The sequence below is a fragment of the Gopherus evgoodei genome, chromosome 23 (genome assembly GCF_007399415.2).
Source record: "Gopherus evgoodei ecotype Sinaloan lineage chromosome 23, rGopEvg1_v1.p, whole genome shotgun sequence".
NCBI classification, from domain to species: domain Eukaryota; kingdom Metazoa; phylum Chordata; order Testudines; family Testudinidae; genus Gopherus; species Gopherus evgoodei.
Genome location: NC_044344.1, coordinates 12,066,682 through 12,092,000, shown reverse-complemented (window position 1 = coordinate 12,092,000; position 25,319 = coordinate 12,066,682). Strand labels below are relative to the sequence as shown.

The following is a 25,319-nucleotide window of genomic DNA, read 5'->3' as shown; positions in this document are numbered from 1 at the left end:
CAGGAGGCAGCGGGTTGCGGGGGCTCCAGGAAAGCGTTGGGTCCGGGCGGGCAGCAAAGTGCCGCTGTCCCCGGACACCTGCTTCCCCGCCCCGGGCAGCGGATTAACCCCGCGATCAGCCCCGCGCTCCCGCTGCGGCCAGGACCTGCTCCGGGGGCAGAACCCGGGAGTCGGGTAGCAATGGGGGGAGCTGCTCAGAGCGGCCCACTCCGGGACCACGGAGCAGCCACACGCTCGTGCTCTGGCCCAATCCCTGGGAGGCCCCTTCCGTGAGCCCGGCTCCCTTAGGGGCTCGCTCGGTCCCCAGGGCGAGCCCCGGCCCCCTTGGCCCTCACCGCCCTCCTTCAGCCAAACCCTGGAGCCGCCAGCACCCCTGCCTGGCACCGTGAGCCCCCTGCCTTGGACACAACCCACCTTCAGCAGGGGAGTGACTCAGCCTGTGGGGTAACAGCACTGGGGTTTATGAGCTGTCTGCAGCCCGGGGTAGACAGCCCTCGATTAGCACAGAGAGCAGCTGGGAGCGCTACAGGAGGTGGCTCGGGTGAGGAGCAGCCGAGCCCACGAGGAATTCCCGAGACTGGAGTATTCGTATAGAGACAGCCAAGGCTGAGGAAGCTATCCAGCTAGAGGACTGCTCTCACACCGCTGCGGGAGGAGGATATGGCTCTGTCCCAGGTGAGGACACTGGCAGCAGGTTACTTCAGTTAATCAGGGCAGGGCTAGGAGCCCCTGGGAGCAGAGGACCCAGAGATGCCCAAGGTCCCACGGGAAGTGTGGTAGCACATCTGGCACCGAACCCTGGTCTCACAAGGCCTAGTGCACTAACCACTGGACAAGCTGCCTTTCTGTCTAGTAGGCCAGGAGCTTTGGAAAATTCCACCAAGTGCATCTTCAGTGCCTGGTACTTTTACAAATCTGACCCTCCTTTGCTGCTAGGAGGTTGTGGTCCCTGGAACACAGCGGGAGGTGAGCAATTGTTCTTGCTTTAATCTGAGTCAGCTGCTTGAAATCTTTCTTTTCGGTCACTTTTCGAGTTTGCTGATACGTGGCCTGGCTTTTTGAGTTGTTCTCCACCAAAGCTCAGGGTGACAGGCACCATTGCTGGTGCGTGGCTAACCCTGTGGGCGCCGAGGGATGTTGCACCCGGAGCCACAATGGAACCACTGCCTCATACTGGTGAGTGTTTCCTTGCATTAGGATCATCTCCGGCCCCTAGCAGGATGCTGGGGTTACATGCTTGTGCCCTCTAAGGCTAAGAATGCAGAGTGAAGGCTGCATGCACACCCTTAACTCTGCCCCCCATGTGTGCCTGTTTCATTTCAGTGCATGGGTTCTACAGAGCCAGAGCCTGTGTCTCTGGAGACACAATCACTGGGAGAGCCCTGCTGAGATGCCTTCTCTGCCTCTGGAGCGGGTTTTGTTTACACACGGCATCTATAGCAACGAGCTGTGCTTGGCTGCTACTGCTTTCCTGCTCCCTGGAGGGGTTGCTCCCATCCAAGGCCTCCCTGGCAAGCTCCTTCCGGACGGGTGGCTGTGCCTTCACCATGAATTTGGGGGCAGCTGAGGCCAGGGGGGAGACTCCCCCATGGATGCAGATCATCCAACAGCCGGTAGGTAAATCCTGGAGACCAATCTGCAGATTAAGGTCTTGCTGAGTTGCTCATGCGTGGGCAGCTATGGGGCAGCCAGGTCCTGATTGCTCAGGCTGGGCTTCCCTTTCCCCCAGTGAGACATTCAGGACACTGTGTTTCTAGCTGTTCCTCCACTCCTCTGCCAGGACTGCTCATGACGGTGTCCGTCCTCAGAAGACTTTGTGTCCTGGGCTCTCTGATGGGGCCAGGGCTGGGGAGGAGACTAGGGTGAGCCAAGGGGGGCCGAGTGTGGGGTAATCAGGGGAGGGACTGGGATGAGGTGGGGGGGGTTGGTGACTTGGGGTGGGAGTGAGCGGGCTGGGGGAGACCAGGCCAGGAGTGGGGGGCAGTGGAATGAGGTGAGGGTGGGAGTAGGGTACCACCTTTGAAATGCAAAAACACCGGCACCCACCCACACAAGGCAAACCCGCCACAACCCCAACCCAGCCTCAAGGCAACTCCGCAGCCTCCCCGCAGCGGCCACTTCATAGTGTCTAGAGAGAGAACACATGTAGAGAAGACAGACGACATCCCAGGTCCCCTCGCTCTTGTGTGTTGGTGGGCAGATGGGCTGTGTTTTCGGTAGTTTTGATCTGTTACCACGTAAACTGCGGCAGTGGGAACGCTGCAGTGTCTCTGACAGGACACAGACACTTTGAACATTAGCTAGCCCAGTGCAGTGTGACAAACGCAAATCTTTAGACACACGTGAAAAAACCTCAAGAGATTAAATTACTTTTCTGGCAACAGCAAATCCATAAAAAAACGGCCAGGCCGGTCAAATATCAGCCAGGTGGTAACCATAGGTTGAAGTGGGGGGGTTGGGATGAGGTCAGGCTGGGTTTGGGGTGAGTTGGATGAGGAGTGGGTTGGATTGGGGTGAGGTGAGGCTGGGAGTCAGGTGAGATTGGGGTGAGGGGGGAGTTGGGGTGAGGGAGGATGAGGGGCTAGTGGGATTGGGGTGAGGGAAGACAAGGGGCGGGTGCGATTGGGGTGAGGGGTTGGGTGAGGTGGGATAAGGGGTGGTTGGGATTGGGGTGAGGGAGGATGAGGGGCAGTTGGGAGTGGGGTGAGGTGGAAGTGACGGGTTGGGGTGAGATGAGGTTGGGAGTTGGGTGGGATTGAGGTAAAGGGGGATTGGGGTGAGGTGGGATGAGGAGCAGTTAGGGGGGAGGTTTGGGCTGGGACTAGGCCTCCTTGTGAGATTTCCCCCATGACAGCTCCTGGCTCTGCAGGATGCAAGGCCCTGTCCAGAGGCAGAGGGTCATCGAGATTGCCCTGTACTGAGACCTTGCAGACATGCATGTGCTGGCGGGCTGCAGCAGGCCAGCTCCATGCTCAGTGGGGTGGGGTGCAGCCCGCCCAGACCCAGTCCTGGCTCACCTCAATTCCACCCTCGCATCCCAGCTCTGCCTCCCCCCAATGTTTCCCCTGCTTCCAGCCCTTCCTCTCTCCAATCGTTTCCTCCACCCTGCAGCCCTCTCACATTAGTTGCTCTCTGCATTGTTTTCTAGATTCCCCAACAGCCGATGACAATATTTCAGCAGATCCCTGGGATCCTGTCTCCGTTCGCTCAGCCTGTAAGGCCAGGACACGTCCGAGAAGGTAGGAGACTAAAACATAAAAGCTTCCCTGCAAGTTCAGCAACACTAACAAATACTCAGGCAGAAATTCTCATGCTAAAAACCCACCAGAACAATGGTTTAAACAGACATCTTTATCCATCCGAAAGAAACCAAACAGTGCACATCATCCCCTTCTAAGCAGGTACTCGTGACCCAAAGCCTGCTTGGTGCCAACTTGTAGCTGGCATAGAGGGTGCCCAGGGGTTTATCCTTGGGTCTAATGCTTACACAACAGTGCTACAAAGCATGGCACTGACGTCTCTACCAACAGCCAGTAAAGCACTGGTCGTCCTAGTCACTGGGAGATGTATGTACGGGTGATATTTAAGGAGTTATATAGCCATACTGAAAACTATGCTTGAAGGTGTGTAAGTTCAGATAGGTCTTTTGAAGGTGACAAACAGATTCAATTCAGGCAGCAGGTAGGAGAGGCTTCTCACTCCCTGGCTGACCGTTGGGTGTCTTCTGCATAAGTCAATCTGCATATGGCGCCATGAGCTGATCAAGATTGTCTTGTCAAGGAGAGTTCATGAAATCTGCAGGAAGGAACACACAGGAGGGGATTGTCCTGTTTATGACTGGGATCAAAGAATTCAGCCTGATCTACACTAGACAATTAAGTTGCTTTAGCTCTGTCACTCAGGGGTGTGAAAACTCCACACCCCTGAGCAGTGTAGGTAAGCCAACCTAACTCCCCAGTGTAGGCAGTTCTACTCAGAACAAGGAACAGTGGTCTCAAGTTACAGTTGGGTAGGTCTAGGTTGGATATTAGGAAACACTATTTCACTAGGCAGGTGGTGAAGCACTGGAATGGGTTACCTGGGGAGGTGGTGGAATCTCCTTCCTTAGAGGCTTTTAAGGTCAGGCTTGACAAAGCCCTGGCTGGGATGATTTAGTTGGGGATTGGTCCTGCTTTGAGCAGGGAGCTGGACTAGATGACCTCCTGAGGTCCCTTCCAACCCTGATATTCTATGATTCTTATATGTAGGCCTTGTCTAAACTACACTGTTTTGTCAACAAAAGCCGTTTCATTGACAAAACAGTGGAGGTGTACACACTGCAATGCTCCTTCTGACAAAACTCTCCTGCTTTGCCGACAAAATAAAACCACCTAGACGAGAAGCATGGAGGTTTTTGCAGCACAAAGTGTTAGTGTAGACACCACTCTTGGTTATGTCACTGTACATGGCCTCCAGGAGGTGTCCCACAATGCCCATCCTGACCGCTCTGGTCAGCAGTTCAAACTCCACTGCCCTGCACTCAAATAGCAGGCATTCACCTCTCCCCATTTAAAGACCCAGGAATTTTTGAAATTCCGCCTCCTGTTTGCTTGGCGTGGACACAGCTCACCTCGCATCTTCCCAGCGAGTAGGTGGCGAGTAGCACAGTGGGATAGCTACCCACAATGCACTGCTCTCACTGTTGATGCCAGAGCACCAACTGTGGACATGCTCTGCTGACAGAAGGAGCATCATGGGAACATGCACAAGCCATGTCATTATACCAGTTTTTGATTGTCGGCGTAACTTGCGTCGATGAAACTGTGTAGTGTAGACAAGGCCCTAGCGACCATTTCTGGGGGAGGCGGCTCCCCTACGCCAACAGGAGGACCCCTCCCATTGCTGCAGGTCGTGTCTATACCGGAGCACTAGAGGCGCAGCTGCGCCACTGTAGCATTTAAAGTGTAGACAAGCCCTTAGTCTGGTATCTCAGGAGAATGAAGAGAGACACCCGGTACCTACCTAGCAGACAAGCATCCAGCATGCTTGTCTTCAGAATGGAAGGCCCGGGCCAGCCTGTCTGTTACTCTGGGAGGAGGAATTTGGTTGAGCTAACCTGTACGAGACATTGGAATGGCTTGTTAGGTAAGTCTAAGCTCTAGAAGGCGTGGTATGACTTCTTTTTAAAGATGGAACCAGTTGTTTCCAACACTTTTACCCATGTGCTATTACTTGAATCTCTGTTAAATAAGCTTACATTTGGCTTTCCCCTGAACCAGTGCTGTGAGCTGAGTGGAGTGGTGGTCCCGTGGTGTCTCTGGTAATCTGGGGTGCTGGTCCTTTGGGAACAGTGGATCTGGGAATTGTGCAAGTGGTCAATGAGGAGAGAAAAGGAGAGAAAGCAGAACTGTTTCTGCATGTCGCTAACCAGCAGAATGGGCAGGCCGAGAGATAGGGCTGCCCAGAGGATTCAGTGGGCCTGGGGCAAAGCCATTTTGGGGGCCCTTTCCATAAAAAGAAGTTGCAATACTCTAGAATACTATATTCTCATGGGGGCCCCTGCGGGGCCTGGGGCAAATTGCCCCACTTACCTCCCCCTCCCCCCACTGGGTGGCCTTGCTGACAGACAACGGCTTGTGTTGCCAGTTGCCAGTGGAGGTGGGGAGCTGACCCCTGGCAGGCACAGACAAGCCTCACACTAGGAGCAGGTGGTAGCAAGGTGCCTCCCAACCTTGGGCATCCCTGGGAAGCATAACACAGGTGGGTTAACTGTTTCCAAGCATCTTGCTTCATGCTCTTACCAGATCACAGCTGACACCAGCTCAGACTGCTGCAATTCCTGAAACCAGTGACAGGAATTCCTGACACAGCAAAGCAATGGCCGTGTCCCCTAAGATACGATTAACAGCCTCTTATCGATGTTCCAGGCGCTCCGTGCACAATAGTCAGCAAATAGCTTGGCGTTAGTCAATCTAACTGACTGTTGCTTCAAACTGAATGGCTTTGCTCTCTCATTCTCACCCAGCTCTATAGTGAGGGGTTGTTCTCTTCTCCTTGGCAGATCTGATAGAGTTAATGATGATACAAAACGCCCAGATGCATCAGGTGATCATGAACAACATGACCATGGCCGCACTGGCATCCTTTGGATTCAGCCCAGCTCCCGCTGCTGCCCAGGTAGGTGTGTCCGACTGGGATGAGATTGTCACGCTGTCCGGAGTAGTCCACCACCGTGAGCGCCTGCCTCGGGGCAGACTGTGACAAACCAGGGCAGATGCCTCCAGCTGGTGGTGTGGTCTCTAATTAGATTTCATCAAGCTAGCAACAAATGTGAACTCCTGGGTCACTATCCCAGTCTCACCATGGAGTCACAGACAGTCTCCTTGGGCTCTCTAATCTATCTTGCCACCCGGCAAACTGGACTTTGGGATAAATGGTCACTTACACCAAAAATCACACCATGTTCAGGTTGCTTCTAGTGTCTAGAGCGCAGTCACTTACCCCAGATCAGTTGGTACTCTAGATCTTACACCAAAGACAACCCCTGTAGCCAATTCTATAGTAAAACTAAGTAAAGGTTTATTAGCTAAGAAAAAGGAATGAGAGTTATTGAAAGGTTCGAAGCAGACTGTGAAGAACTTCAAAAATCTCACAAAACTAAGTGATTGGGCAACTAAATGGCAAATGAAATTTAATATGGATAAATGTAAAGTAATATGATGGGGGCTAATTTACCTACAGCTAATCAGGAAAGAGATCTTGGAGTCATCATGGATAGTTCTCTGAAGACGTCCACGCAATGTGCAGCAGCAGTCAAAAAAGCAAACAGGATGTTAGGAATGGCTGAAAAAGGGATAGAGAATAAGACAGAATATCTTATTGCCCTTATATAAATCCATGGTATGCCCACATCTTGAATACTGCGGTATCCTCATCTCAGAAAAAATATCTCAGAAAAAATATACTGGAATTAGAAAAGGTTCAGAGAAGGGCAACTAAAATGATTAGGGGTTTCGAACGGGTCCCATATGAGGAGAGATTAAAGAGGCTAGGACTTTTCAGCTTGGAAAAGGGGACTAAGGGAGGTATGATAGAGGTATATAAAATCATAAGTGGTGTGGAGAAAGCGAATAAGGAAAAGTTGTTTTCTTGTTCCCATATTACAAGAACTAGGGGCCACCAAATGAAATTAATAGGCAACAGGTTTAAAACAAATAAAAGGAAGTTCTTTTTCACGCAGCGCACAGTCAACCTGTGGAACTCCTTGCCTGAGGAGGTTGTGAAGGCTGGGACTATAACAAGGTTTAAAAGAGAACTGGATAAATTCATGGAGGTTAAGTCCATTAATGGCTGTTAGCCAGGATGGATAAGGAATGGTGTCCCTAGCCTCTCTTTGTCAGAGGATGGAGATGGATGGCAGGAGAGAGATCACTTGATCATTACCTGTTAGCTTCGCTCCCTCTGGGGCACCTGGTGTTGGCCACTGTCGGTAGACAGGATACTGGGCTGGATGGACCTTTGGTCTTACCTAGTCTGGCTGTTCTTATGTAAAGCAGGTACAATATATGTACCGGTGTGTCACAGTCTGTAATTCCAAATGGTAGCAGAGATGTAGTAGTTGGCTAGTTTCCCAAAACTCTCTCAAGGCTACCCAGAATAACTCTGGGGATAGCCATCTTCTCGTTCAGTTATTCCGCCCTGTTAGGATCCAAAAAGTCCAGAGATGAAGGATTCCTCTGAATCTACACTTATAGCTTCTTCTCACAGAAAGCAGGCTGCCAGGGTCACTACCCAGGTGGGTTCTTCCGTTGAGGACGGAGCGTGAGGAATGCATTTAGAGTCTTTCACCTCCAGTCATCACACACGCAATGACCACTTGCTTTGAAATTAGCACTTTCCTGTTAAAGGTCATCATTTGCCACGAGGCTTCTTTCTCGTTTGGTGGGTTATTTAGTTGCAGAGCTAACACAATGTGAATGTTTGCTACATTATAACAGGCTACAGAGTAGTAAAAACCATGCATGTAACTTCCCATTACTTGTCATGAAGTTTAAACGCTCTTATACATTTAACAATCTCTTTGATCTGTACTAATACACAAGGGAATTGGTCTGGCTTCCAGCCACACATTTGTGAGCATTCAATGAGGCCTGGGGCTCTGGCAAGAGCTGGCCCCTAGTCTGTCAGCGTCACAGAAACATTGACTAGAGCTTGACCTGAGTTCACTGCCTGAGCCACTGAGCTGGATGCAGACGGTGAGTAAGCCCCTGTCCTAGCAGGGGAACGTAACTAAGGTTTTAAAATTCTTTCCCTGGAATAATCTACACCAATGGTCCCCAACCTTTTTTGTCTGGTGGGCGCCAGACGATGAGCCACAGAGGACCGTGGCAGCGGACGAGCATCCACCGAAATTCCACTGACAAGTGGCAATGTCAATAGGCGTCGCCGCTGAAATGCTGCCAAGTAGCGTCATCCAGAGGTGTCAAATACCACCAAAAATCGGCGGTATTTCAGCGACAACACCTCTGGATGACACAGCTTGTCGGCGGCATTTCGGCAGATGCTCGTCCGCCGGCCAGTAAACGGGCACACTTAGATGCCCTGGCAGGCACCAAGGCACCCATGGGCACCGCGTTGGGAACCCCTGATCTAAGCCTTGTCTACACACAGAGGTTGTACTGCTCTAATTATACCAGTGGAGTTAAAGCTGTGCAATCCTCTCCCCCCATAGCATGGATCCAGCTATAGCTATATTGCGGGCAGGGCTATGCTTAAAAAGCTGCAGTGGTGCAGCTGTAGTGCGTTAGTGAAGACACTGCTACGAGCTTCTCCTATCGGCATAGTGAATTGACCTCCCTGAGAGGCGGTAGCTCAGTCGACAGGAGATGCTCTCCCGCCGACACAGCGCTGTCTACCCCCGGGGTTTGGTCAGTGTCACTACGTCGCTCACAGGTGTGGATGTTTCACACCCTGAGCAATGCAGTTACACCAATGCACGTTTGTAGTGCAGTCCTGGCCCCAGATAATCACCTGTATACAGGCAGAACTGCGTCTGCACTGGCGGGATTGTGTCCCTTCAACTCTGCCAGGTTAGTTAAAGGAGAACAACTTTCTCGTGTGGACAAGGCCTGGTTCTCTGTTTTTCTGCACTCTGTGTGTTCATTTATTGAGTGCAAAGTGGGGATGAGATGCTGCCATTCTGAGACAGGAGCATTTGACACCCTCTTTGCCTTGGTATTAATGGTGACGCATGGCACAGGGATATGGAGAATCAGGCCCTGTGGAGTCAAATTCTAATCTCATGTTACACCCCCTGCAACAGCCCTGAGGTCAGTGGAGCTGTCATGAAGGGCTTGGCCATGGTGGGTTAGTCCGCACTAGAGGGGCTGAATCTAGTGCACACTAGTGTATTGCACACTAATGGGCCCTTGTGAGTGCTGCTGGTGCACATTGAAAGGTCACTAGTGCAATATCATTTGAAACAGGCCATCAGCATGCACTAAGGACCTTTTAGTGCACGCTAGCAGACTCTGCACAGGTCAGAGGGTGCACCACACACTAGTGCAGACTAGAATTGACACCCCTCTGGTGTGGGCGAGCACACAAGCCGACAAGCCTGAAGGGTTGTGTCTACACGGCCATCACGAGGGCTGATGGCAGCTTGTGTAGACATTCCTGAGCTTGCTTTAATTCACGCGCTGGGCAACTGGAGCAGCGACACCATGGCAGCTGCCCATGTAATGAGCTAGGATCTACATACATATTTACATTTTATTTATATAAAATTAACAAGTTTATTCTACTCTCACTACCATAGGTGCCGACTCCGTGGGTACTCTGGGGCTGGAGCACCCATGGAAAAAAAATGGTGGGTGCTTAGCACCCACTGGTAAGCCCCCCAATCAATACCTCTCCCTTCCCCCAGTGACTCCTGCCCACTGGCGGGTCCCGCCTATCAGCACCTCCCCCTCCCTCCTACCGCCTGCCTTGGATCAACTATTTTGTGGCACTGGGTAGGGAAAGATGTCTGACGCCCTCCGTGCTGGGGAGATGATTGTTCCCTTTACAGCCCACAAACCCGAGCGGGTTGGGCAATCCCTGCTCTCTGCAGGCCTTGGTCGTTACAGAGATGTTGCAGGTAGTCCAGGGCAGGCAGCGGCAGCTTCCTTTCCAGGGGCCTGCCGGACCTCCTCCTCATTGAGCCAAGGAGCTGTGGCTATGAGCCCAGCACTAGTTGTCATGAGTGAGGCTGGAGGATGCTTTCCAGGGCTTATCCCCTCTGATCTGCAGGCAGTGGGATGCCATCGACCAGGGGAGCCCACCTTGGCTCTGGATCCTCGTGGCTCTAGATTGTGGCCCTTGAGGGCAGTGGCGTGTGTGAAAATGTGTCCCCCTGAGCCGGGCCCCGTGGGTGCCTTCCCCACAGCCTCCCCTGCAGCCCCCGGGGCAGCGCTGGCTGAGCCAGGAGTGCTGCGAGCTGCTCCTCAGCAGCTTCCCCGCTGCCCACCTGTGCATGGCAGGGGATGGAGGGGGAGCAGCTCTGTCTGACTGAGACGTTGCCTGTTGGGGGGATGCCTAGCACAGGGTCGCTCCCTCCTCACACAGCCCTGTGGGGCCGACTGGGAAAGGGGAAGAAGGGGGAAGGGATATCTCAGTGGTTAGAGCATTGGCCTGCTAAACCCAGGGTTGTGAGTTCAATCCTTAAGAGGGCTATTTGGGGAACTGGGGTAAAAATCTGGGGTTTGGTCCTGCTTTGAGCAGGGGGTTGAACTAGATGACCTCCTGAGGTCCTTTCCACCCCTGATATTCTATGATTCTAAGAAGCTGAGCCCCAACAACTAGTCATGGCTCCTGGTTCTCTGCCCTAGCCCCAGTGGGTGGTGAGTGTGGTGCCCAGCTGGGGGCACTGTGTGCTCCAGCTGCTCCCCTGTGCCAGGGTCATGGGGCACCGAGTGTCAGACCTGGCTCTGCTGGAGCCGTGCTGCTAGCGGGTGGTTTCCTTTGCGCTGGGAGCAGGACAACACAGGGACTCTGTCTGAATGTTTGGATTGGGGCCCCTTGGCCCTTCAGAAAAAGGCTGTCTGCCCTCCGACTGAGGGGGCCCAGAGTGTGTGATGGGGGAATCACCTGAACTCCTCCCTCGCTGTGTCTGTCTCACTGCACTGTGGAGCAGTCTGTGATCCCAGGCCCCGTCCCTCCGGTGGCCCCCTGGCTGGCTGGGCGTGCAGGGGATGAGGCTGGGCTCCTGAGTTTCCATCTCAGTGTTGCTCTGGGCCACGTTCTGGTCCCAGTTATAACAATGTTATCCCCGTTCCTGTGAATGGCCCACGCAGAGCTGCAGTCAGGTGCGTAGAGCTCTGTGCACCCATTGATCAGCGGGTGCTGCGTGTCCCCCTAGGCAGGGCCGGCTCCAGGCCCCAGCGCGCCAAGCACATGCTTGGGGCGGCATGATGCAGGGGGCGCTGTGTCGGTTGCTGGGAGAGCAGCAGGCGGCTCCGGTGGACGTCCCTGCGGAGGGTCCGCTGGTCCTGCAGCTCCTGTGGAGCATCCGCAGGGACGCCTGCGGGAGGTCCACCGGAGCTGCGGGACCGGCAAGCGGCAGAGCGCCCCCCGTGGCGTGCCGCCATGCTTAGGGCGGCGAAATGGCTAGAGCCGGGCCTGCCCCTAGGACGGGGTTCACTCGCCGCTGCAGCTGTCCCGGGGATTAGCTTTACTAGCCAGTGCACTCTTTTCTGGGGGTGTCTCACTCATAGGTGCCGACTCCGAGAGTGCTTTGAGGCTGGAGCGCCCACGGGGAAAAATTGATGGGTGCGCTGCACTCATCGGCAGCTGCCCACCCCAGCTTACCTCCGCCTTTCCCCTGAGTGCACCGTGGCTCCGCTTCTCCCCCTAGCTCCCAGCGCTTGCCACTGCGAAACAGCTGTTTTGAGGCTGCCACCATAACCCCTGCTTCAGGACCCACTTCACTCCCAGGACCATACAGTCCTCTGTCCATGTCCTGCTCTTTTCTCCCCCATTCCCTCCCCTTGACTCTAACAGGGTTCAAAAAAGAACTAGATAAATTCATGGAGGATCAGTCCATCAATGGCTATTAGCCAGGATGGGCAGGGATGGTGTCCTTAGCCTCTGTTTGTTAGAAGCTTGGAGTAGGCAACAGGGGACGGATCACTTGATGATTCCCTGTTCTGTTCATTCCCTCTGAGGCACCTGCCATTGGCTGCTGTTGGAAGACAGGACACTGGGCTAGATGGACCTTTGGTCTGACCCAGTCTGGCTGCTCTTACATTCTTCCGGGGGAACTGTAGTCTGCTGTCCAGCCACTTCCCTCAGTGGCAACAGCAGCCAAATGTCTGGCCATTTCCTCAGTGGTGTTGGGGACCCGGGCCCACCCACTACTCCAGCTCCCAGCCCAGGGACCCTGTAGATGGCAGCCACGTGGTTGCATCCTCTCCAGCTCCTCAGTACCTTTCCCTGGGTCACTTCCCTGCAGCTCCAGCACCCTTTTTGCCCTTGCCTCAGCCTGAAAATCCCAGCAGCCCCCTCTAGCTCCCCTGGTCCCTGCTGGCAGCACCGCTCTGTCCAGGATGCCGGCTGCCTCCAGGCTCCCAGTTCTCCCTCCTTGAGTTCCAGGGTGTAACTGACCCTGCTGTGCTCTGCAGCTCTTCTTATATGGGCCTACCAGGCCCTGATTGGCTGCTCCTCTCAGCCCTTCTCTGATTGGCTGCCTCCTGCATAGTCTCCCTAGGGCTCTATTAGCCCCATAGAACTCAGTGGCGGGCAGGTGCCACATCACACCCCTCTGCCCCAATCCACAGTGCTTGTGAGTCTGCTGCATCCCACCGACCCAGCCTTGCTCCTTAGCCCCAGCCATACAGGCTCATGTTTTAGCTCTGAAGTCTTGGATTCAACCCCTGCTGTGCCAGCCAAGGTGGCGGCTGGGACACGCAGGCAGTTTGACTGCAGACTGGAGCTTTGGCTGAGCCAGCTCCATAATGCCAGTCGACGTAGGCGTAAGCGCGGCCCTTGGTGCATAGGCTGGCTGTGCACAGGGCTGTGTGTTCACTGAACAGCGGGGATAGAAGCAATTTGTTGAACATAACAGCCCTGAAAAGGATTTAATTTAATAGTTGATTCAAAACACATTGATTAAATATTTCATTCCCACAGGGACAACAAACAAATGCTGTTTCCGTTTTGGTGGATGCAGCAGTTGTGGCCAGTGTTTGTTGCTAAATAACTGTCATATCCCTGATTCCTTCCCACCCCTCTGTGGCCTGGACGAGGCAGGGTCTGGTGTGAGTGTGTGATCACTGAGTTGAAGGCTGACTCGGGAGGCATACGTGCCAGGGGGCCAGATTAGAGGGCTGCTGTGTTCTGAAAAGTGACCAAATGGCTCCAGGAGGGTAGTTTCTGATTCCAGATCTGATGTGAGCGAGTAGATCAAACATGATCAAACAAACAGATGTTTCACTAGCTTATAGACTGATAGACCCATAGGGCTAGAAGGGGCTGCAAGATGCAGGATTCCCACCTGCAAACTCCTTTGGTCTCCAAGAGTCAAGCTGGGTCCTTTCCATCACCAGTTTTAATGACAAATCAGGCCCTCTAGGGCACCTGTACAGCCCCATTGTTTTCAGTGGATCTTGCTGTGATGGAAGAGGCTGGAACTTAGCTACCATTTCTGTGGGTGATGCACCAGAAGGAGCAGACTCCAGCTCCCTTTCCCTTAGCCTCCGTTGGCGGATGGGAGGGAAGACCTGGGTTTTGTCCCTGTAGATCTGACTTTGTGCTACAGGAGCAGCTGAGTTTGAAGGGCCCGTACTTGCAAAGGATGCTGGGATGTTGTCATAAACAGATAGTTAAGGGTTAATGTCTCTTTTACCTGTAAAGGGTTAAGCTCAGTAAACCTGGCTGACACCTGACCAGAGGACCAATGGGGGGACAAGATACTTTCAAATCTTGGTGGAGGGAAGTCTTTGTTTGTGCTCTTTATTTTGGGGGCTGTTTGTTCTTGGGACTAAGAGGGACCAGACGTCAATCCAGGCTCTCCAAATCTTTCTAAACCAGTCTCTCATGTTTCAAAATTGTAAGGAACAGCTAGGCAAGGCGGATTAGTTTTATTTTTGTTTTCTCAACGTATAAATGTTCCTTTTTTTGCTGAGAGGATTTTACTTCTGTTTGCTGTAACTTTGAACCTAAGGCTAGAGGGGGTTCCTTTGGGCTATATGAATCTGATTACCCTGTAAAGTATTTTCCATCCTGATTTTTACAAAGATGATTTTTACTTTTTCTTTCCTTAATTAAAAGCTTTCTTTTTAAGAACCTGATTGATTTTTCCTTGTTTTAAGATCTAAGGGGATTAGATCTGGACTCGCCAGGGATTGGTGGGGGGAAAGGAGGGAGGGTGGTTAATTTCTCCTTGTTTTAAGATCCAAGGGATTTGGGTCTGTGTTCACCAGGGAATTGGTGAAGTCCCTCAAGGCTACCCAGGGAGGGGAGAGTTTTGGGGGGACAAAGTGCTCCAGACACTGAAATTCTGGATGCTGGCAGTGTACCAGATCTAAGCTAGTAATTAAGCTTAGAAGTGTCAATGTGGCTCCCCACATTTCTACCCTAAAGTTCAGAGTGGGGAAGGAACCTTGACAGATGTCTTTGGTGAACTCGCCTGCATAGAAAACATACATTGCTCTTGATTAAAACTTGAGGTAACCCCACTAATCGCTCCACCTAGAAAACTTCCAGGGGACCTGAGAGACCAGACTCAGCTGAATTTAGAAATTACAGTATAGGAAAGCCAGGGCTCTGACTGGGTACATCCAATGGAGTTGGTAGAAAAAACCAATAAGGTTCTGCGGACATGCCTAGAACCAAAAGAACATAATGCAGCTGTCTGCTCTCCGGGAAGGTATTTATAGACTGTTCAAGTCATCTGTTAACCTTCGCTTAGGTACCCTAGACTGAACTTCTGTAGCTCTCAGCATGAGGCAGGTTTGCCAGAGCCCAAATCCTTCTTGTGCCTCTTTCCCAGTTTGTCAACATCCTTTTTAAAATGTGGACGCCAGAACCGGGCCCAGGAGCCAGTAATGGTCTCCCAAGCGTTGTCTACAGAGGTAACACCACCGCCCTGCTCCCACTCTGTATGATCCTGTTCACATAGCCCAGGATCGCATTAGCTTTAAGCTGTATTGTGCCCTGGCCCCAAAGTCCCATTCAGAGTCACTGCTTTCCAATGTAGCCCCCTACCCAGTAAGTGGGACCTACATTCCTTGTCCCTAGATGTTTGACCTGACACTTGGCTGCATTAAAGCACACGTCATTCAAGTGAGCCCAGCTCACCAGGCGATGCAGCCTGCTCTGGAGAATTGCCCTGGCCTGATGGCTGTTTACCTCCCCACCTAGGCTGGTGTCATCTGCAGATTTCACCAGCATTGTGTTTTGCATGGTGGGGCGACCCATTTGGGCAAGACTCAGTTACGCTGAGGGTTGCGGGTGGAGAAATAGTTCCACAAGTCCCCATCACAATGCTAACTCTGAGATGGGCCTGGTAAGGGGAACCACAGGCTGAAATACTGCGTGGCGTGACTGGAGCATGGGCAGAACTGCAAGGGGAGGCTCACTGTAACAAGGTGGTGTTGGTAACCCTGAGCCCAGCCCCAGGAACCCTGCCTACCACAGGCCTAGTCCTAGCGTGGAGTGGCCTCCCTTTAGGAACCATCACTACGCCGGGGAGTCCTACTGGCCCTAGGCCTAAACTTAACCCAGAGAAGCCTCCCCTTAGGAAACTTAACCTGAGCCTGGGGACCCCTATCCTTAGTCACCCTAACTCTAGCCTGAGGATCCATACAGGCCCAACCATGCCCTGGATACCCCCACCCTGGGTAGCCCTAGGCCAGGGAGACCTAGTGACTCCCTGTGGTCAACCGTGTTTGGTCAGCCCCGACCTGTGCCATAATCAGTTGCCTCCCAGCTTAAGGGGCAGGATTACTTGGGGTCAGGTGACAGCTGGAAACATCTGGCCCTCAGGACTATGAGACAGAGCTCAGTTTGCAGGGGGGCTCATGAGGAGCAGGCCGGGCTCTTGGGAGAGGCCCTGAAGGAGGGTTGGGAAGGACTCCAGGGAAGCAGCCGGGTGGCCAGGGCTGTATCCCAGAGCAGGGAAGATGGAAAGAGAGCCCCAAGGATGGGCTGAGGAGGAGCCCAAGTGAGGCAGGGAGAACCTCTTGTTTGGACTTTTGTTACCCCAGAAGGGGATTGACCAGTGGGGTGACTCAGCCAGCCAGCTAACCTATGGGAATCCCCAGGAGAGACAAAGCCCTGGTGAGGGAAATTGAGGCAGAGAGCACCTACAGTGCCGTGCTTGGCCAGCAGAGGGTGCTAGAAGGCAGGCCTGCCTTGTGACACTCAGGATGTGCCAGCTGGCAGGATGCCTAGCTTATAAACACTGAATTGCTCAATTTAAAACCAATCAATCAATCAAATCGCAATCTTCTCCCCTTCCCCCAGCAACACAGAACTCAACTGGGAACATGCGAGATATTCTCCGCTCCCTCCCCCACCTGCATGGCTGGGAAGGGGCAAACGCCAGCCCCACATCCTAGCCCCAGGGGCTGCAAGGAAAGCTGCTCTCCGCATGGAGCTACCCCCCAGGCCCACTGCTTGGCTGAAGGCACCTGCTCCCCTGGCCCACCCCGAACACCTGAAACCACCGCTGGCTGCAGAGCAGAGCTATCAAAAGTCAGGAAACGCCCAGGTAAAGGCAGCTGCCTCTTCCACTGCCCGAGCTGTGTGGTGAGTGGAGCCTGGCCCCATCCCTACCACATACCCCGCCTCCGGCACTGCGCAGTGCACAAGATGGGCCATTGGCACGTGGCATTTCATGATGTTTAAGGGCTTCCCTCTGCAGCGTGAGCGTTCACGCACCATAGCGCTTTGCATGGAATACCGCTGCTAGCCAGCCATGGACCCCAGCCCCAATACAGGAGCCTGCTGTACGGCTGAGCTCCCCGGTCAGCTCAGACCCTCCATCTCCAAAGGCCTGCGGAGCTCAGCCCCTCACCAGGGGAGCCAAGGGGATGCCCAGGGCCTAGCGGGCTGAAACGTGACCCTCATGGCAGACCAGGGATGGACTCAGCTGTGCTGAACGCCATCGGAACGACTTACCGGGGCTGGGGTGGATTCTCCATCCCTGGCCATTTTAAAATCAAGATGGGATGTTTTTCTGAAAGCTCTGCTCTAGTTCAAGTAGGGATGAATTCATCCCTAGGGCTCACAGTGTACAGGTCAGACTGGGTGATCACTGGGATATCTGCCGGCCTGACATTCTCTGAAATAAAAAGGGGATTTTCTACCGATGCTGCTGGACTCAGACAGACCCTGCGGTTCCCTCTGGCTCTCCAGCTTCTAGCCCATGCTGCCCAGTGTCACCGCACAGGGTGTCCTTAAGGCCTGGCATGGGCTCCTGGAAGGTACTGCTGGCCCCATGACAGTCTCATGCTACAGCACGAGAGCACATGACTTCTGAGAAGAGGCTGAGGGAACTGGGCTTATTTAGTCTGCAGAAGAGAAGAGTGAGGGAGGATTTGATAGCAGCCTTCAACTACTTAAAGGGAAGTTCCAAAGAGGATGGAGCTTGGCTGTTCTAGGTGGTGACAGATGACAGAACAAGGAGCAATGGTTTCAGGTTGCAGCGGGGGAGGTCTAGATTGGATATTAGGAAACACTATTTCACTAGGAGAGTGGTGAAGCACTGGAATGAGTTCCCTAGGGAGGCGGTGGAATCTCCTTCCTTAGAGGTTTTTAAGGCCCGGCTTGACAAAGCCCTGGCTGGGATGATTTAGTTGGTGTTGGTCCTGCTCTGAGCAGGGGATTGGGCTAGAACCTCCTAAGGTCTTTTCCAACCCTAATCTTCTATGATTCTATGATCAGGTCACCAGGCGTAAGCTGTAAGAGTGGCCGGCAAGCCCAGCTGGGAGCTGCAGAGCCTGTGAGTGTGGGGGCGTCTTGCTGGGCTTAGGAATCAATTCGCTAAACACAGTTACCGAGAGTCAGGTAAAGCTCCAGGGGTAGCGATCGTGGCCAAGGGCAAGGAGACACCCCAAGATGCCTTTTATTCCTTCCCTGTAGGTGAACCTGGTCCCTCTGCACACTGAAGATGAAGAAGCAGATTTGGTATTCCACCATCACTACGCACCATACCCCACTGCCACTCCCGCCCCCCCATGGCAGCCCCTGGCGCAGCCTCCAGCTTGGGCACAGGAGCCCCCTAGCATACGCCACGTCAGCCTGGACCCACACCCAGCCCCAGCAAGGAGGACTCAGGATGAGTGAGTAATGAGAATGCACCGTCAGTGGGGAGCCAGCCATAGAAGGCGTACGGAGCCAGAAGCTGAGTGCTGGGGAGGTGGGCCCAGGCCAGCAGAGGGAGGAGAGGCTGGTGCCATGGGCAGGGAAGGTGGGAAACGTCCACTGCATCAGAGTGGGAGATGGGCAGAGCCGGCTGCAGGATCCAAGAATTCCAGTAAATTCTCCCATTTAATTAACTTCATCCCCTGCTATCGGGTTAGAATCCCATCACCGCACTCACCAGCTCCTCCAGCTCCTGGGCCCTGCCTCCACCCACTCAGACCACAGGCCAGTCCCTTCCGTGGAGACAGGGAGGGATACAGGTAGGGGGCAGGCTGCTGCCAGTGGGGTGGGGGGGGCATTCCAAGGTACATAGTAAAATCTCAGTCTGGGCACTAGTGGGGGCCTGTCTAGAGAGAGGGGTGTGTGAGGCCCCCCATCCATTGTGGGAGATGTAGCCTGGCCCATAGAAGCGAATTGGGGGCATGTGGAAACTGAACTGCATCTCCCATGAGGCATTGCAGTGGGACTGACAAGGAGAAACGTTTGGTTTGGGGGACATTTAGGTTTTTAAACAAAAACGTGAAGTTTCCCAGGGAGCACCGTGAATACTGTCACTGGGGCAGAAACCCAGGTTTTGGGCATCCTGTTTATATGAACAGTGACGAAAAGCAGCCGGGGAAACCGAACAGTGGGACCTGGGGCCTTAGGGGGCAGCTAATTTAATAAGACGTAACTAATCAGACCCGCACCTTCTACATTCATGTCCTTGTGGCTAGGCACTGGGCTGGGACTCAGGAGATCCAGGTTCTGGCCATGACACAGACTCCCTGGGAGACGCGGGGATAGTCACTTCATCTTTGTGCCTCAGTTCCCCAGCTGTAATGTAGAGATGGAACATTCCTCTCTCCTGCCCTTTGCCTTCTCTGTTCACACTCTGAGCTCCTGGGGGTGGGGAGTGGCTCTCACTCTGTGTGTGCACGTGTGCGTGCGCACAACGGTGTGTGTGTATGTGTGTGTGCAGCACTTGGCACAACTCTGTGCGTGTGTGCGCGCGCAGCACCTGGCGCAACGGTGTGTGTGTGTGTGTGTGCAGCACCAGGTACAACAAGGCTCCTCGCCTGGCTGAGGCCCCTGGGTACTACTGCAGTAACTAGCACTCTGGGTGACAGGTGAAGCATCACTGAGAGATGGGCTATGCCGTGTGTGGAGGGAGGAGATTTAGGAGCGGGTGGGAGTGCCGGATTCAGCCTTCCTACTGTCTGAGCCCGAGGGTCTTCTCTTCCTGGGGTCTGTGCCTCCAGGACTCCTGAATCTGTTCCCTCCACTAGCCCTTGCAGGCTGTGTTGATTTGGCTTGTTTGGGGGATGGGGAGCTCCCTCCCTCCCCCCATCGCTGCTGACCCCCTGCCCTCGCTTTCTTTCCCCAGCAAAGTGGTCCCTCCGCCCCCGCCGCCCAGCGCCACGGGGACAGTGGGAGCCGACGTCCCGCCGGCTGCAGGTAAGGACACCCTTCTCTGCCCAAGCCTACCCTTGGCACAGCTCCTGCCTGCAGAGGTGGCCGTTTCTCCCCTCCAGCTGCAGACAGACCCCTTCTCCTTGTGGTTCCCCCCTGCCTGACGGGGACTGTGAGGGGCCCAGCCCCGCTACTCCTTCAGCCTCTGCAGCAGTGTCAGTGCCACCTCCCCGGCTGCTAGCACAGGCCTTAAACCTCCCACGTCCCATGGGCCCTGCCCATGTACACAGCGCTCGCCTTCCCCTGTCAAAGGCCCAAGCCCGAAGTGAGGGATCCAGACAGCAACAGCCCCAAGGCCCAGGCCTCGGGTCAGGGATCCGGACAGTGACAGCCCCAAGGCCCAGGCACGGGGTCAGTAAATGCATATTAGCTCCAGCCTGCAGCACAGCGTTGTAGAGCAAGAGCCTTCCTGCTGCTGTCCCTGCCTGCTCCCCTTGGGCCCTGTTCCCACGGCTCACACGGCCAGGCCAAATCCCTCCCAGCCCTCGCTGGGCGGCTCCGGGCCTGGCGTTGGGGTTCCTCTGGCCTCGCATCCCTCTGACATCGGGCAGGGCAGAGCCACGGGCCGCCCCCTCGCTGCACTGCCACTACCTCCCCTTTCTCTCCGCAGAGTATTATGACTACACCCAGGGCAAGCTGTGAGCCTGGCTCTGTGCGTCCTGGGAGCTCTTCTTCTCCTGCACCCCCTGTCCCTGCCTGGCTCGGGGATCCCTGCTGCAGCAGGCGTCCCCCCCTGGCCCAGCGAAGCTGGTGCATCGGGCCCTGACAGACCGCTCTGTCCTTCGTCCGCGCTTGTTAACTGGACTAGCTGTGGAAGCGACGGGCAACCTCCTGCTGCGTCCTCTCCCACCCCGCGCCTCGCCCTGCCTCACCCCATGGAGCCGGAAGGGAAGCTTGCCTGGACTCGCCTCTCAGCTTGCCTGGACTCCTCTGTCAGATATTAAGAAGGTGCTTCATGGTCTAGCTGTTTCCATGACGTGGCTGTCCCCTGACGTGGCAGCTTCTCCTGCCCCAGGCAGGAAGAGGTGCTATTAGGTGCAGCTACGGGCAGGGGGAAGGGTGTGTCTTTCCTCCACCACATTCCCGCCCCCCTTTTTCTGTCTGCTGGCATCCCCTCGCCGTAGCCTCAGGACTAATGCATGTCTTCACCACCCCTTATTTCATGTGTTTGCACCTCTACTCTGGTGACACGTCAGCCGGAGCTCCCTTCTGCTGCTGCCATGGAAGGGACCTCGAGGTTCCCGGGGAAGTGGAAGACCCTAGGCATCTCCAGCACGGAGGACAGTGCTGATGTCCTGGGCCCAGGTCTCCCAGGACAGGCAGGGCTGGTGCCTGGTTGTCAGCCATGTCTGGGCGCCACCTCGGCCTGCACCGTCCTTATGTGACAGCTACACTCTTGGCTCACACACCGGGGATTGAATCGGCGCCCTCCTGAGCTAGCCGTGAGCACCTGGAGCTGGGGGCTGTGACAGCTGTGGATGGGCCTGATGGGGAGCTGACAGACCCATCCACCAGTGGGTTACATGTGCGCCACTGGTGTCTCCAGGGTATGAGGGAACAAGCCAGCTGCCTGCCCTCTTCATCGCATTGAGATGAGCAGGAGGATGCAGGGCAGCATCTGGCGAGCAGACGGGCAGGTGTCATGGACTCTCAGGATTCGTGCTCTCTCCCAGCTCTGTATGGTCCCTGAGAGAAACCCACTTCGGTGTGACAACCCTTCTAGAGGGTCTGCTCTGTCGAGGTCAAGCCACAGCCCCCTCCGCCTCCTGGAACCGCACCTCTCTGAACCTTAGCGCGCCTGTCTCTTGCCGTGGGCCCCCTCAGGGAGTCCACTCGCTCTGGACCCCCGGGACCTCCACACCCAGAGGGAATTATACAACCCTGTTCTCTTGACTGGAGGAACTCTCAGCCAGCGTAAAACAGGAGGGTTTATTGAGTGTCTGAACACAGCACAGGAAACTCTCAGGGCCTCAGGCCTGGCCTCTCTTAGCACAGGACATCTAGGTCTGTCCAGCTTCCAGGTGGGCTCTGGCTGCTCTCCCCTCCGAGCCTAGAGACCCCCTCCTTCCAGCTGGGCATCCTATCACCGTCTCCCAAGTCCCGCCTGCATCCTTTGTGTTCTGTCCCAGGTAAGCAGGCTGCCTGGGCCTCCTCTCTTCCCAGCCTCTCCTCTCATCAGTCCTTTGTTTCCCCTCTGGCTGGAACCGGCTGGTCAGGTCACCAGGGTCCTCCCTCCGCAGCCCATTGTCCTCCCACTGGCAAGGACCAGCTGTGACTTCTGAGCTGGGCCTCCCAGTCACCAGGTCACCAGTTGCTGGGGTATCCATTCTCCAGGCCATTCGCTGGCCCTCTGTAACAACAAACTCCCTCTCGCATCACCTCGTTAAACCAGTAACGCACAGGGAAACTGAGTCTCCCCTCCTCTGCATGCAAACCATTGAAAACAACAAGAAATCCCCTGCTTCGTCACAGCAGGCTGTGACCCAGAGCGAGCAGCAGGAGGCAGGAAGGATTGGGCAGGGTAGAGGCAGTGTCTGGCTGAGCCCAGCAGAGCGGTGGCCAGGAGGAGCAGCCCTGTGGGGTTGGGGGCAGAAGCAGAGGAGGCTGAGCAGCCTGCTGAGGATGGGGCGGTGCTGCTGGGAGAGTCCTAGGGGAGCAGGCACAACGACCCACAGCACTGGGGGAGACAGAGGGGCCTAAGAGACGGGCCTGGGGGAGTGGTCTGAGCAGAGGCCAGGGCTAACTGGCCCTTGAAGGGCAGGGGCTCTGAGGCCAGCTGGTGGGGGGTCCCCAGTGGAGAGAGGGCTGGTCCAGCCCTCTAGGCCCAAGGGGCCATGTGGGGAGATCTGTCTGCAGGGAGGGGACATGGGATCCCTGCCTGGGTGCTATGGGGCAAGAGATCCACCCTGGGGCCATGCCAGCCTAGACACTGGCAGCAGAGCTGAGCCCAGGTCTAAGACACACCTAAGAGAGGATGGGCATGAGGGACAAGGATAACCAGGAACCTTCCTATCGAACCATCCCTAGGGCCTTGGGGAGGAATTCCCCTCTCCTGGGCTAGTTACACCCCCGTTCTGCCAGCCCGAGGGGTGGCTCCGCCTTCGTGGTGAGCCATGGCTTTATGGCAGCTGGCCCATGGTCTGAACCATGCAGAGGGCTGGCCTGTGGGTCCGTGCAGTGCCAGGCTGCTCTTTGCCCTGGGGTGTTGTGTGGTAGTGCCAGGCACAAAATGGGACACGGCAGCAGGGTGAGGGCTGGGGGACGGTAGGTGAGGCACGTGGGGCAGCCCAGGCCAGAGGTCTGCCAGGCTGCATGGTCCATGCAGGGCGGCTGAGGGCCGGGCTGCCCATATCATTCTGTCCTGGGCACGTCTCTTGCAGGGACCCTGCTGGCCACCACAGCAGGAAACTCTTATGTGGTAAAAGTCTCAGCCAAAGGAGAGAAGCAGGGTCACTACTGACCCTGTCCTGTCCCGCCGCTCACTGGGGCCTCTCCAAACAGCCTAGCCACTGTAGGAACTGGGCTGCTGACCGAGATCGCCCTGAGAGGGGGGCCCTGGAAAGGGGAAGGAGCCTTTCCTCCTGCACCTGACAGCCAGCTCTGCTCCCAGAGGCTGGGGCATGGGGTTGGGAATGGCCATCAGAGAGAGGGTTTGGGATGATCACATCCCCACCACCCCCAACTGGGGGGCAGGGAGTGGGGAGCAAAGTGATGGCCTCAGCTGGAGAGTTAATCCATCCAGGCCCTCCGCGATGGATCAAAGGATGGGCCACAACAGCGACTAAACTCTGTGCTAAGCCCCTAGCTCCCACCTGGCAGACTTGGAGCAGGAGAGCTGGGTTTCTTTAAAGTGAAGAACACGGAGCTTAGCATGTGAGGAACCCAAACAGACCCCCAAATAATCCCCAGCCCACTGACCCTTGTGACAGCCCATCTGGAGGAAGGGCTCCCAGGACTGGCAAGTTATCATCTTAACTGGGACAGTCTGGAGGTCACAAGGTGGCAAACAAATGAGGCTTTCACCTCCCACACCTTGTCTAGCCTGAAAGTTCCTCCCTGTCTCTAGCTGCCAGGGGATCTCCATTGCATGCCGTGAGCGTGCTCCTTCTCCTGAGCCCGCCACATCCCTTCCCTACAGCTCCACAGGTCACCTCAGCCTTAGGTTGCCCGCTATGGAAAGGTCACCTGATCGGCGGGGGCCCTGTGCCATTCCCTCGTGCTCTGGGATTCTCCAGCGCCTGGGTCAGCTCTCCATAGACTTGCATGTGCATTTGCATACCTGATTTGTACATGCAGTCACAGCAACGGGGCACATGCAGGCAGCTGGTCACCAATGCACATGGTCCCTCTGTGCTTGGTTGCCCTCCAGGACAACAGGGGGGAATATAAGAATGACCACACTGGGTCAGATCAGTGGTCCATCCAGCCCAGTATCCTGTCTGCCGACAGTGGCCAATGCCAGGTGCCCCAGAGAGAATGAACAGAACAGGCAAACACCAAGTGATCCATCGCCCATTCCCAGCTTCTGGCAAACAGAGGCTAGGGACACTCAGAGCATGGGGTTGCAGCCCTGCCCATCCTGGCTAATAGCCATTGATGACCTATCTTCCATGAACTTATCTAGTTATTTTTTGAACTCTGTTATAGTCTTGGTCTTCACAACATCCTCTGGCAAAGAGTTCTGCAGGTTGACTGTGTTGTGTGAAAAAATACTTCCTTTTGTTTGTTTTAAACCTGATGCCTATTAACTTCATTGGGTGACCCCTATTTCTTGTATGATGTGAAGGAGTAAATAATGCTTCCTTATTCACTTTCTCCACACCAGTCAAGATTTGATAGCCCTCTAGCATATCTCCTCAGTCATCGATTTTCCAAGCTGAAAAGTCCCAGTCTTTTTAATCTCTCCTGATATAGAAGCTAATCATTTTTGTTGTCTTTCTCTATACCTTTCCCAATTCTAATGTAAGTAGAGTCAGAATGCGCTCTACCTTGACATCTGGTGGTGAGCTGTTTGCATGGGCACACCCACCCTGCCTAGCATGATGGGACTGCCTGCCCAAATGGTCACTTTGGCTGTGGTGGGATCCCCAGTCTCTTTGTTATTGGGGCAGGAGTAATAAAGGGTTGTTATCTGGTTATGTGAATCAAGGACAGTAGAACTTGCCCTCAACTGAGCAGCACTCCCTAGGCAAGGGACATGGGTGACCTGCCTATGAATAAGGCCAGTAAACTAAAAGAGAGAGGGGATAGGTATGTGTTTGGGGTAGTATGGGCCCCTTCTGGGGTTTGTGAGCACCCCCTTGATCCCTCCTCTCTCCACAGTGTAATAACAGAGCTAATTTTGACTCCATTAGGAGTCTTGTTCTATGCTGTTGAGCTAAAATCAGAATACCTACATCTAAGCATTAGAGTCTTAGACCTACTGTGGCCTAGTGGTTCTGAGTGCACTAGCACTGAAGTTCCCGTACCAACAGCTGAAGTTA

At 54.7% G+C, this 25,319-nt stretch overlaps 1 protein-coding gene across 3 annotated transcripts; it reads left to right on the top strand.

Moving 5' to 3' along the window:
- Positions 1–77: 77 nt before the first annotated feature.
- On the top strand, positions 78–24,301 carry PRR29 (proline rich 29). 3 transcript variants are annotated; one of them, XR_003997559.1, is made up of 7 exons: positions 1,470–1,613; positions 3,149–3,239; positions 6,041–6,156; positions 18,103–18,302; positions 19,751–19,821; positions 20,447–22,155; positions 23,135–24,301. XR_003997559.1 is itself a non-coding variant. In XM_030541226.1 (6 exons), exons 1-6 carry the CDS (start codon positions 1,135–1,137, stop codon positions 20,476–20,478), a joined length of 552 nt encoding a protein of 183 aa, XP_030397086.1. In that variant the 5' UTR covers positions 78–1,134; the 3' UTR covers positions 20,479–22,208. The 3 variants fall into 3 exon arrangements, 2 of the variants coding, with proteins under 2 accessions (XP_030397086.1, XP_030397085.1); XM_030541226.1 differs by lacking the exons at positions 1,470–1,613; positions 23,135–24,301 and adding an exon at positions 78–1,176 and having other exon boundaries at positions 20,447–22,208; XM_030541225.1 differs by lacking the exon at positions 23,135–24,301 and having other exon boundaries at positions 20,447–22,208.
- Positions 24,302–25,319: the final 1,018 nt, after the last annotated feature.

Coding starts and splice junctions, on each gene's coding strand:
- PRR29 (XM_030541225.1), top strand. CDS start 1,548: ATGAATTTGGGGGCAGCTGAGGCCAGGGGGGAGACTCCCCCATGGATG. Junction 3,240..6,040: donor GCCAGGACACGTCCGAGAAG/GTAGGAGACTAA, acceptor TCTCCTTGGCAG/ATCTGATAGAGTTAATGATG. Junction 6,157..18,102: donor CAGCTCCCGCTGCTGCCCAG/GTAGGTGTGTCC, acceptor CCTTCCCTGTAG/GTGAACCTGGTCCCTCTGCA.